Source organism: Helianthus annuus, chromosome 11 (assembly GCF_002127325.2).
Source record: "Helianthus annuus cultivar XRQ/B chromosome 11, HanXRQr2.0-SUNRISE, whole genome shotgun sequence".
Taxonomy (NCBI): domain Eukaryota; kingdom Viridiplantae; phylum Streptophyta; class Magnoliopsida; order Asterales; family Asteraceae; genus Helianthus; species Helianthus annuus.
Window position 1 is genome coordinate 140,490,836 of NC_035443.2, and position 13,755 is coordinate 140,504,590.

The 13,755-nt window shown below is 35.8% G+C and overlaps 1 protein-coding gene across 1 annotated transcript; it reads right to left on the minus strand.

The window, feature by feature from the left end:
* Nucleotides 1-1,182: 1,182 nt before the first annotated feature.
* On the minus strand, nt 1,183-2,281 carry LOC110888483. Its single transcript, XM_022136008.1, has 2 exons — nt 2,033-2,281; nt 1,183-1,944 (listed from the first exon to the last, which is right to left on the minus strand). Exons 1-2 carry the CDS (start codon nt 2,279-2,281, stop codon nt 1,183-1,185), a joined length of 1,011 nt encoding a protein of 336 aa, XP_021991700.1.
* Between the last annotated feature and the right edge of the window lie 11,474 nt (nt 2,282-13,755).

Genomic DNA, 13,755 nt, shown 5'->3' on the forward strand with positions numbered 1-13,755 from the left:
ATCGACATGACTGGTAATTAAGTAGGAAATTTAATTTTACTAACCAAATCTCCCCAAACTACCCTATTAAATCAAACTCTTCATACATATTATATAACCACCATTCCATTTTTGGCAAAAATAAAAAGCCTAACTAAGTACAGCAATGTCGTCTGAGCCAGGAAACAGAGCAATCAAGGAGCTCCTCTCAAGCCGCAGTTTGACAGAGCTTGCATCTGATGTAAACTCCACTAACAGTATTTTTGATGTGCAGAGGAAGGTCCTAGAACAGCAGAAGATGAACCAACAAATCTGGGGAAAACTACTACAGGAACCGAAATCTCCGTTGAGGGACAAAGGCATAAACCTCATAATGGATCAGTCATTTGCTGATCACTTGGTTTAGTCGTATCTGAAAGATGCAGTGGAGACGGTGCAAGAGAAGATGGAAACAAGTGACAAGGAGCTTGGGAAGATATTCACATCGAAGTAGGTGGTATGTCTGTTTTGGGTATGTCTGTTTTTGAAAAGTAGCGTCTGTTGATGATTTTTGGGATGTTATAATGTTGGTATTTTGAAAACTTACAATTGTGGTAGTATTTGGCAATCGGAAAAGATATGTGGATATGTTTGTCAATATCGTTAATATTTATATGTTTGATACCTTTGGCTGGTAAAGATGTTTCAACAAATAATTAAAACAAAAGGGAACGTAAAAAAATTACGCCGATTATTTGAATTTTAACGCAAGTTGAAATGCATCAACTTGCAAAATCACGCATGGTAACTTTAAAAACGATAGTTAGGAGACATAAATATGAGTTCTGAATGTTATTTGGAATAAAAAAGGCATAAAAATGAAAAAATGAATGCAATCACTCATCCTCATCATCTTTCAGCTCTTCCCATTCATCATCATAAAAATGTAAAAATGAATGCAATATCCACCCTTGAAACCATCAGGCTTATCAGTGGGTAAAAAGGGTCAGTTGATATGGATTTTGTATATTGACAAAGGATTGATGATAATAACACATGGTATGAGAAATAACATAAATCACGCAAGTATGGTGTTAAAATGACGCACGTTATAGGTCAATATCACAAAACACAGAATGTTATTTAGTAAAGAAGGCATAAAAAAACCATGTTCAAATGTATGCAATTGTTGTTCAAAAATCACTCGTCATCATCGTTAACCTCTTACCATTCAGAATCACTATCATCGGCTTCGTCTACCTCGTCATACTCTTCCTCTCCCTCACCAGTTTCTGCCTCCTCGTCCTCTTCGTCTAATAAACCAGGATCAGTCTCTAACTGAACTGCTCTTCTTTTCTTCCCCTTCTTGTCGGCAACACTAGCTTGACCCTTTAAAACTGAACAAGTTCGGATATCATGACCTTTGGTATTGCAAACACTGCATGTACGACTTCTCTTGCCTTTTAGACTAATTATCTGTTCTTTTTTTGATTTGATCCGCTTATGTGAACCACGTCCTTTGTTTCTAATACCGGTTGGTACACGGACTGTAGGTGGAGCATCAGTGTTCGGTTTCTCATAACCGATTAACCTTGAATATCTATCAAACTTAGGGTCGATGGGCTTGGTTATGCGAAGTTCATCAACCATTTCTTTCATCTCCCTTATCTGATCCCTGACTATAACTAGATGATCAAAATCTCTCATCAAATTACCAATAAGATTCTCTCCGGTCTGCATTATCTCATACGCAACCTCCTTGGCCTTTTTATGCCCATCATTATCATCAACATTTAAATCAGATGTGTTATTTAGAGCATTCGGTACCACGTCTTTGGTCCATCTTCTCATAACATACTTGTTGGGAATTTCTTTTACTTTGAACATCTTGAACACAAAGTATATATGTTTGCACAATAATCCATATTGTTCAAACCTGCGACAACTGCATGATGCAATTACATCCTCCCCCTTCTTGAAACAAACCTAAATGAAAAAATTGAAAATTAAAAATCAAAGAAAAAACGCACGTTCTTATGTAATAACGCATGTTAGCTGGTCTAGATACTGTTACCTCTAATAAACCGTCACCATGGGCTTTCCAATCCTTCATACTTATCTTCAAGAAAGGTTCCTCGATTTTAGTCTCCATAGGAAGGCACTTAGACAGTGTTCCATATAACTCTGCCTGTTGATCAGCAAAGATGGACCTGGTGTAAATTTTCATAGCATCATCCTCTAAGGTAGTTTCAGACCAGTTATCTGGGGTTGTGTTTCTAGAAATATGGTCATTTTTTCGATGGTTGAATCTTTGTACGTCCATTGCACCATCAAAATGGTTAAAAAAACTCAACAAGGGTAAGTTGAGAATTCGCCACCTGACAGAAAAAATGGTTTTCGCTCTCTGATCTGGAGGTTGTCCGCATGAGCCCAGACATAGGCTCATGACGATAGAAAGCTGGAATCTATGAAGATCTCATGCCAAACATATCGTCAATTCATTTATTCTCGGTTAGACCGAATTCAATTATTATCGGTTTCCATTCTCTCTCAAACGTTTCTAGCGTAATCGAATCAGTCCACACTATGTCACACATACGTCTTTTGAAATGTTCATTGTTACACAACTCGTATCCCACCTATTAAAAAAAAGAATTGGAATGAACAAAAATCAGAAATCTTTATAATTATTCACAGTTTTTGTAAAAAAAAAAACAGAGTGTATGAAATAATAACGCATGATGCACTATTTGTAAAAGTGCATAAAATATCAGAAATCTTCTTTGTTAATACGCCAGTTGTAATAATAATAACGCATGTTGAAGTTGAGTCTAACCTTATCGGCAACTTTCTTCATTATGTGCCACATACATAATCTGTGCCTACTCTTATCGAACACTGCCTCGATAGCTTGTTTCATCGCCGGGTCCTGATCAGTGACGACCACCTTCGGCTGCTTACCAAATGAGTCCAAAAATGATTGTAACAGCCATTTGTATGATTCAATGCTTTCGGATGCTAGCAACCCGGCTCCAAGCGTCACATTCCGATAATGGTTATCAATACCAGTAAAGGGTACAAAAACCATATTATACCTTCAAAATGATGAAATAAATTGAATAAAAAACAACAAAATTATAAAAAAAAATTAAAAGTTAAAACATTATAGTGAAGACTAACTTGTTGGTTTTGAACGTAGCATCAAACGATATGACATCTCCAAACTCAGCATAGTTATGTTTGCACAAACCATCAGCCCAAAACAGGCCAGACAATCGCTTGTTTTCATCAACTGAATGTACAAATGAATAATCTGTTGGGATTTTAACATGTTTATCAAAGCAATTTCATCCATATGAAATAAAAACGTAGTGGAAATAATATTTAAAACATGTTACTTTTAAGATATAAATTTCATTTATAAGCAAAATCCCAAAACCCGGATCCATATATGAACATGCATACAATCAAACACAACCATAGGATGTTTAGAATACTACCTTCTTGGAGTAATAGGAATGAAACGGATGATACTTCTTGAACGGTTGCCTTCAAGAGTAGAAGACCTCAAGCTTGTATACCCCAAGCTTCCAACAAACACCTTGATTGTAGCTAGGATTTAACACACTTGAAATAAACTTGAAAACCCTTTGAACACCCCTTATGTTGGCCGAAATTTTTAGAGAGTTTTTTACAAGTCTTTTTCCTTGAGATTATGTCTTGTGTCTTCATATTTTTGTCATACAAAAATTATAAAAGATGAGAGAAGAGCCACCTCCTTTTTTCCCAATCAAGAGCCTCCTAACACATGCAAATGCATGCCTGTTTATTGGACCACTCTTGGCCTTGGGAAGACCCATGTTGGGGGCGGCCCACTTTTATTTTTAAAAAAAATTCAAATTTTCTTTTAAATAATATAAGTCTTACATATATGTATTTTATAACTTTTATAAAATATAACATCATATGTTATAAGACTTATGCTATTTTTATTATGTTATTTAACCCATTAAATAACAAAATAAAATATTCTCCTCAGAATAAATTATACATATAATTTATTGGTTTCTCAAGTGTAATTATTTAGAAAACCAATTTCTAAATATTGTAAGTGTTAATATTTATTTGTTTGATCATATCACAAATAAATAATATAAGTGTTTGTCTAGCTTGTATTTGGGTATGACTCGACTTGGATCATAACGTACTAGCCACATCAATCTAATATGTGTCTTGGGCATACAGACTCCAACAATCTCCCACTTGCACAAGATACATAAAAGATTGATGCAAGTAGTAAAGACCACCTAACTATAGTTTACTACCCCTAATACGTATGACTATATTTCCCATAAAATAACATCATCCCCTTCAAGTCCCTTACTTGAACATGATTTAGGTGAATCTATCATTTATCCTTTTGTTACAGATGTCATGTTAAATCCAGAGACATAGAGTGATCACTCTCTGTTGATTTAACTTTAGCAGGCCTTAGACATCTTACTCTCAACGAATAAGAGGAACAAATCCCTTCTTGACTACATACGTCTCTCACAATCACCTTGTACCACACCTGAGTTTAGCCTTGTGTACTGCCTTATTACAGACAGCTAAGAACTAGGTCAAGGTATAATACTTGGTGAATATCAAGACCCAATATGTATCTCAGGTCAGAGGATACTATGATATTCGCCTTTACTCAAAATTTACTTATGATCAATCACAAATGATTCCATGCAGTAATATTTGAGAGCGAGTCAGTCCAATATTTGTATCCCACAAATATCTATGAACTTTGGCAGCAACACTTTGCTCTATATTCATACTAAATGAATATCCACCAATCCAAGTTCATAATAGTCTTACATTCATATTTGTTCCCACAAGTATGATCGACTACGGACATTTAGAATAATTAACTTATTCATGGATTTAAACATGCTAAAATGAAACGTAACTCAAAATACCATAAAAGAGTTAAAATAACAATTGTTTCAATATCCAAATACAAAATAGATCAAATCCAATCACTAGAATATCGAAGTCCTAAGGCACATGTATGACCCTCATGATTTGCCCTGTCAAGGAACTTCGTCAGTGGATTCGCAATGTTTTGATCGGTGTGAACTTGGCGGATACATATCTTTCCTTTTTCAACTTCATCCCTTATGTAGTTGAATCTCCGCTCGATGTGTCTAGTCTTTTGGTGCGCACGAAGTTCCTTGATTTGAGCAATCGCACCCTTGTTATCACAAAAGATCTCTAGGGGGTCTTGAATGGTAGGGACCACCCCTAGGTCGGCTATGAATTTCTTCAACCATGCAGCTTCTTAGGATGCCAATGAAGCGGCGATGTATTCTGATTCTGTAGTGGACAATGCTACCACGTCTTGTTTTGAGCTCTTCCAAGAGACTGCTCCACCATTTAAAATGAAGACATACCCCGATTGCGATCGAGAATCACTTCGATCGGTTTAGAAACTCGCGTCTGTGTAACCCTTTACAATGAGTTCCTCCTCACCAGATCCATATATTAAAAACATATCTTTAGTTCTTCTAAGGTATTTTAGTATGCACTTAACAGCCTTCCAATGACTGTTACCTGGATTTTGCTGGTATCTACTCGTCATGCTCAAGGCGCATGAGACGTCCGGTCTGGTGCATATCATTGCATACATGATGGATCCAATAGCAGACGCATATGGGACTCCTTTCATTTTCTCTTGCTCATCCTTTGAGCTTGGACATTAAGATATATTCAATATTGTCCCCTTTTGAAGAGGTACAAAACCTTTCTTAGAGTTCTCCATTTGGAACCTATTCAAGACTTTGTCAATGTATGCACTTTGGTTTAAACCTATCAAGCGCCTTGATCTATCCCTATAGACCTTTATTCCTAGAATGTAGGCGACTTCACCAAGATCCTTAATGGAAAAACAACTTCCAAGCCAGGTTTTTACACCTTCCATGGTTGGAATGTCATTCCCAAATAGTAGAATGTCATCGACATACAGTACTAAGAAAGTGATGATCCTCCCACTAGCCTTCTTATACACACAAGCTTCATCGCCGTTCTTGATGAATCCAAAATTCTTAATTTCTTCATCAAAACGGTGATTCCAACTTCTAGATGCTTGTTTCAATCCATAGATTGATTTCTTTAACTTGCATACTTTGTCAGGATGTTTTGGATTGACAAAACCTTAAGGCTGAACCATATAGACATCTTCATCAAGATATCCATTCAGAAAAGTCGTTTTGACATCCAATTGCCAGATCTCATAGTCATATTATGCAGCTATGGCAAATAATATCCTGATTGACTTTAGCATCGCCACAGGCGAGAAGGTCTCATCATAATCAATCCCTTGAGTTTGAGTGAAACCTTTTGCTACAAGTCTTGCTTTATAAGTATCCAAGTTACCATGCATATCTGTTTTCTTCTTGAAAACCCACTTACTACCAACTACCTTAGAGTTAAGTGGTGGCACAACCAATTCCCAAACTTGGTTGTCATACATGGATTGCATCTCTATGTTCATGGCTTCAAGCCATTTGTCACAATCGGATTTTGACATTGCATCATGGTATGTGGTTGGTTCATCTGAATCCACCAAGTAGCATTCATTCATGAAAAATCCATATCTTTCAGGTGGACTACTAATTCTACCAGATCTGCGAACATTTTGTGCGTACTGATCAACCTCTTGATCGTTTTCAACAACCTCTTGTTGAGCGCTAGTATCAACCAAACGTGTATCGTCTTGTGGTTCTTGATCCTCCTCAAGTTCCACTGTTCTACCACTAGTTCCTTCCATAAGGAACTTAGCTTCTAAGAACTTACCCTTTCGAGCAACAAATACCTTTTGCTCGGTTGGGTCGTAGAAATATTATCCTATATCATCTTTAGGATATCCTACAAAGATACACTTAGTAGATCGGACTTCTAATTTATTTGGGTGTATTGCTTAACATAAGCTTCACAACCCCAACCCTTAAGAATGATAATGATGGAGGGTTTCCATGCCATATTTCAAAAGGTGTCTTTTCCACTTTCTTGGTTGGGGCCATATTTAGTATACGGACTGCGGAGAGCAAAGCGTAACCCCAAAACGATAGAGGTAATGTGCTTCTAGCCATCATAGATCGAACCATATCTAATAGAGTTCGATTTCTCCTTTCGGACACACCATTGTGTTGTGGTGTTCCAGGTGGAGTAAGTTGTGAGATAAACCCACAACTCCTAAGATGATCTTGAAAAGCACCACTAAGGTATTCACCTCCTCTATCGGTGCGAAGGACTTTGATTGTTTTCTTGAGTTGATTTTCTACTTCACTTTTGAAGTCTTTGAACATTTCAAATGCTTCATCCTTGTGTCTTAGTAAGTACACATAACCATAACGACTATAGTCGTCGGTAAAGGTAATGAAGTATCTTTCACCATTCCTAGTCATCGGCTTAAAAGGACCACATACATCTGAATGTATGATACCTAGTAAGTCTTTAGCCCTTTCAAAAGTTCCACTAAAGGGTGTCTTGGTCATTTTGCCTTGTAAACAAGATTCGCATACATCAAATGAATTATCTTCATTTGTATTCAAAAGACCATTTTTCTGAAGTGTATGCATGCGATTCTTGCTTATATGTCCAAGGCGACAATGCCAAAGATAGGAATCACTCAAATCCATTTTGAGTTTCTTGTTGGTTACTCGGTACATTGAGCTATCATATGATGTGTTATCTTGATCTAATTCATAAATACCATTTAAAGGCATAGCCTTAAAGTAAAACACATCATGCATAGAAACATAGATGTCTTGGTTAACAAATTCGAATTTAAAACCACATTGTCTCAAAAGGGAAACAGAAATTATGTTCCTAGTCAAACTAGGAGCATATAAAACATTCTTCAAAATAACTTCCAAACCACTTGGAAGCTCTAAAACGTAGTCTCCTTGAGCTTCGACTTCAACCTTTGCTCTGTTGCCCATGAAGAGACTAGCGTCACCCTTCTTATAATGTTTATTTCTTTTGAACCCCTGCAACAAATTGCAAATGTGAGTTCCACATCCGGTATCTAGTACCCATGTGTTAGAAGAAATAACATTAAGCTCAACATGTATCATAAAGATAGTACCCGAGGTTTGCCCTGCATCCCTCTTGTTTTTCAACTCGTTGAGATAGGTTGGACAATTTCTCTTCCAGTGTCCTATCTCACCACATCCAAAACATGGGTCATTCGTAGCAACCTTTTGCTTCTTCTCCTTTGGTTTGGTGGGTTCTGCTTTAGCTTTTCCCTTTCCCTTTCCCTTGACGTGTCCCTTTCTTTTAGCATAGTTTGGTTTAGAGTCGGGGTGGGGCCTCTTCTTGTTGCCCCCTTCATTGATCGCAAGGACGGGTAAAGCCTTTTTGCCCATTCCTGCTTTGGCCGTTTTGAGCATTGCATGAAGTTCACCAATGCTCTTGTCCCATCCATTCATGTTGTAATTCATTACAAAGCTTTCGAATTTCTTTGTTAAAGAGTTGAGGATCAAATCCGTAGCCAACTCTTTAGAGACGGGACAATTTAGCCTTTCGAGGCGATCAATGTGGCTTTTCATCTTAAGGACATATGACGATACCGATTGGGTTTCCTCCATTCGACATGCATGAAGCCCCCGAACAGTTTCGAAGCGTTCTACCCTTGCTTGTTGTAGGAACATTTCCTTTAACTGGGTAATCGTGTCGTATGCCCCGTGATGTTCAAAATCCTTTTGAATTTCTGGAATCATAGTTCCCAACATGAGGCATGAGGCTTGCATAGAGCCCTCGGTATACTTAACCCAATCATTGTAGGCTTCCACATCTTCCACGTTAGGTTCATCGGGAATAGGATCGTCCAACACATAGGATATCTTCTCTTGCTTGAGAACGATTCTCAAGTTTCGAAACCAATCCATGAAGTTGTTATGGTTGAGACGATCCTTTTCAAGGATGGTTCTTAGTGATAGGTTTCAGACGGTTTGGTTTATCGAGTTTGCATTGTTAGCGGCCATCTACAAAATTTAACAAGTTCAATTTTAGTATTTTCGATATTATTATATTTTAATCATTAATACCCTTTGTGTCTTAAAGACAATTAATAATTAAAATCTAGAATCCAACGTTACATTTAAATATTGGTTAGGTGACCTTTATCCCTCTATTTAAATTAACAAGGTAGTCAACGTTTGACAATTGCAACTCTTTGCAATTTCTAGCCATATGGGATCAGTTAAACGTCTTTATGTTTATTTGGCATGTTTAATCCCATCAACACCTTTGTTCCCCATGCTTTAGTGACCCTAAGTTCATGGTTTCCAAATCAAGTCGTCCAACTTACACACACGTGTGAGTTTGTACACATAAGTGGTTAGGTGACCTTTATCCCACAAACATGGTAAACCCACCTCGAACATACAAGTTCCCTCAAATGTGGTTAGGTGACCTTTATCCCACAATAAGAGTTCCCAAGTGTTTCGAGTGTTGTATAAAAGGATGGTGTTTGACTTGTTTTATAAAAGGGCTTTTAATATTTCAAAATTCTAGTTTAGAAAATATTATGTACCATACATTTGCATGCATTCAAATCAATGGTACTTTAGTGAAAACTAATTTCCAAGGTTCTTTTTAATAAAACCCATTTTATTATAAAATCATTAATTTTTAATAAAACCTTTATTAACCATTTTAATGATTTTGTTAAGAACCAATTTTACGCTTGTTGTTGATTATTAGTTTGTTAAGTCATGCATATCGACATATCATCTAAAACAACAAAATAAGCAACCAAACAAGCATATCATACATAACAATAGGTGCATAACCATAGCCAACTATTTTGACAACACTTGTTAGCCGAAACAAGTGTGCCAAAAGGTCCTTCCTAAGGGGTGAAAAATGACACAAGTAATGTGTCGTTGAACTCCCACTTGATCCCGCATCCAAATGCTTCAAGTCTCCTTCTTGTGTTGTGATTTCTCCACTTTCTTTGAGCTTCCAAAAATCTTTTATATTCAGCTCCAAACTCCTTAGGACTTCAAAATGTGTTTTGGTTATCGGGTTAAAATCCCGTTGAGAACCATGAAGTTCTTTGGACCGAATATTATGGTCCAAACCAAAACCGCATTTTTGTGTGCATCTTCTTTTACAAAATATATCCTAATACATTTTTTCTAGTAAAATAAAATGCACCTAATCTATTTATTTTACATACCAAATGAAAATAAATTACATATTTGACAAATGGAAGAACAAAATAATAATTATTACAACCCATTGAATAAATAATAAAATGAATCACAACACAAGGTCATGGCTAGGTTATATGCACCAAAATATATATATCCATATATATATATATATATATATATATATTAAAATAAAGAAGCAAAAAAAAATGGTTCCCTTTTATAATCATTTTCGGTTATGTACAAAAAACCGAAAAGGTAAGTTTTGTCCAAACAAACAAATCATCCATATGAAATAATTTTTCAAGATTCCCTTATGCATGTAAGAAAATAATCTTGAAAAACAAAGGGATAACCATGTTAAAATTTTCGGCCATAGGGTTTTATTCAAACCCGAAACCCGGAATTTTTAATCTAATGAAGCATGCACTCATATAAGCGGCTCTAGATGCCATTGTTGGGATTTTAACATGTTTATCAAAGCAATTTCATCCATATGAAATAAAAACGCAGCTGAAATAATATTTAAAACATGTTACTTTTAAGATATTTCATTTATAAGCAAAATCCCAAAACCCGGATCCATATATGAACATGCATACTACCAAACACAACCATAGGATGTTTAGAATACTACCTTCTTGGAGTAATAGGAATGAAACGGATGATACTTCTTGAACGGTTGCCTTCAAGAGTAGAAGACCTCAAGCTTGTATACCCCAAGCTTCCAACAAACACCTTGATTGTAGCTAGGATTTAACACACTTGAAATAAACTAGAAAACCCTTTGAACAACCCCTTATGTTGGCCGAAATTTTTAGAGAGTTTTCTACAAGTCTTTTTCCTTGAGATTATGTCTTGTGTCTTCATATTTTTGTCTTACAAAAACTATAAAAGATGAGAGAAGAGCCACCTCCTTTTTGCCCAATCAAGAGCCTCCTAACACATGCAAATGCATGCTTGTTTATTGGACCACTCTTGGCCTTGGGAAGACCCACGTTGGGGGCGGCCCACTTTTATTTAAAAAAATTTAAATTTTCTTTTAAATAATATAAGTCTTACATATATATATTTTATAACTTTTATAAAATATAATATCATATGTTATAAGACTTATGCTATTTTTATTATGTTATTTAACCCATTAAATAACAAAATAAAATATTCTCTCAGAATAAATTATCCATATAATTTATTGGTTTCTCAAGTGTAATTATTTAGAAAACCAATTTCTAAATATTGTAAGTGTTAATATTTATTTGTTTGATCATATCAAAAATAAATAATATAAGTGTTTGTCTAGCTTGTATTTGGGTATGACTCGACTTGGATCATAACGTACTAGCCACATCAATCTAATATGTGTCTTGGGCATACAGACTCCAACATAATCAACCATAAACTGCTTTTTATCGGTCAACCTATTGATAACCATATCTGCATCATACTCTCCTATATAGCTATGTATCCTGGCTCTAAAATTCTTGCAGTCGTCTTTGGTTGCGCCAACATTTTCAAAACCTCCGTATCTTTGCCTCATTATATTGAAGGCTTTCACTGGCCCAAGATTTAATGTACCAAGCTCCCATATCATCTCTTCTTGTGTTTCGGAAAGATGCCTATAAGCCGATAATAAATGCATATCTTTGGGGCAGACAAATTAATGATTATGCGCTTGAACAAACTTATCAACCTTATACAACACCCCATCCGTCGAACAAAGCTTAATTTGTGCTTTACACCCAGTTCGAATAGTCGGTCTATTCCTACTTTTATATGGCTTAGACAACTTCGAATAAGGATCATCAAAAGCCTGTGGTTTATGCCCCTCCTTTGAACACACAAAGTATTTAGTCTTGATAATACCACCACTATGATGTTCACCTCCTTTTCGCGCAGAGAACCCTGCCTTCTTGGCATATGTCTGATAAAAAACATAACGGGAACACATGATGAAGCTACCTCAGGAATATACAATCTTTCATCTGCACATTTTGCAATGACAAAAAAAAAACATGAGCTCTACAACAAGACACACAGTCACTCATCTAGGGAATAAAAAATAAATCACGCTAAGACAATAAATCACACATGTTAACCTCATAAATCACGCAGGTAGAAAAAAACCAGACAAAACTGAATACTTTATAATAATAACGCAAGTTTGGTGGGATTACATGTTTAACATGCGTGATTTGGGACGCATTCATTTCAAAAAACTAATTATCAAATAATGATGCATGATCAAACACAAAACATCAGCCAACGATAATTTCATAGATTTCTGGAAAATTAAAACGATTAATTGATTACTGGTCTGGTCGTCTAATAGAACGTGGTTGTCTGATGTCGGATTCCTCAAATGCTCAGCAGCATCATGAACGGCATGGACTTCAGCATCTTTAATTTCAATATCATCTGTGTTTCGTGGGTTACTGCTCTGTGGATCCATTTCAAACAATAAGTGATCGTAACCCTAATTGAACACCTTTAACCGCTAATTTGATACTTTGAAAAATGGAAAATATTGGAAACTGATTCGAATCGTAATTACCGGGATGCAGGAGATAACGAACTCGCATTATTCTCTTGATGGTAGTAAATGTCTGAATTACCCTGCCTCAAGAACGTAAAATGTCTAATTTGCCCTTAATGAGAAATCTTAATCCGTGCCACGCGTTCAACTCTCCTTGTTGCGTACGTGAAGTATGATTAGGGATTTTGTACATTATACTCTCTCTCTCTCTCTCTCTCTCTCTCTCTATATATATATATATATATATATATATATATATATATATATATATATATATATATTATAAATACTAAATGCATGTGAGATGCAGTCTGTATTTACGGCTTTACACTTGTGTAACAGCAGAAAATGTAATGAAGTTTGATAGTTTTTTTTTATTGTGGTATGCGGCGTGACTTTGGTCGTTATCGGCTCGACTCATTGGGAACTATAAATCAACCATTAACCAATATTATAATTTCCAACATGTTTAGGAATAAAGGTGTTGTAACTTATGTTTTGGGGGTTCTTTTTAAAAAAAATGATTTTCTACTTTTAGCTCAAAATTATTTGATTTTTTTTCCTTTCGACCGCAAAACTTTTCATCTTTACTTGTAACAAAAACTATTTGATTTTTTACTTTTAACCCTAAAACTTTTCATCTTTTACAGCTTAACCTCACAACTTTTTTACTTTCAACTTTGGTGCTCTATACTTTTCATTTTTCGTAAAATTTTCGTTTTACGTTCCGCTCCAAATTTTGCGAGTTGACACGGCGCAATGTGCGTGTGTGGTTAAACATTTTTATTTCGTCTATTTTTTTCCGTTTGACAGGTTCATCGTAACGTGCGGGCCCTAGATAGACTTAGTTATTCTTTTATATGTTTTACGTTTTGGTTTAGTTTCTTCGTATTAACACGCCACAACTTCAGTCTTGATGGTCACTGACAGTAGTGTGGCATTGGTGTTCGCCCCCGCCGCAACGCCATGGGTGCTTAATACTAGTTTATTAGGATTTTTTTGTATCACCGATTTTTTATATTCTTTAGTTTTAATATAGTTTCATGGGTTTCT

Coding starts and splice junctions, on each gene's coding strand:
- LOC110888483 (XM_022136008.1), bottom strand. CDS start 2,281: ATGGACGTACAAAGATTCAACCATCGAAAAAATGACCATATTTCTAGA. Junction 1,945..2,032: donor ATGGTGACGGTTTATTAGAG/GTAACAGTATCT, acceptor TTTTTCATTTAG/GTTTGTTTCAAGAAGGGGGA.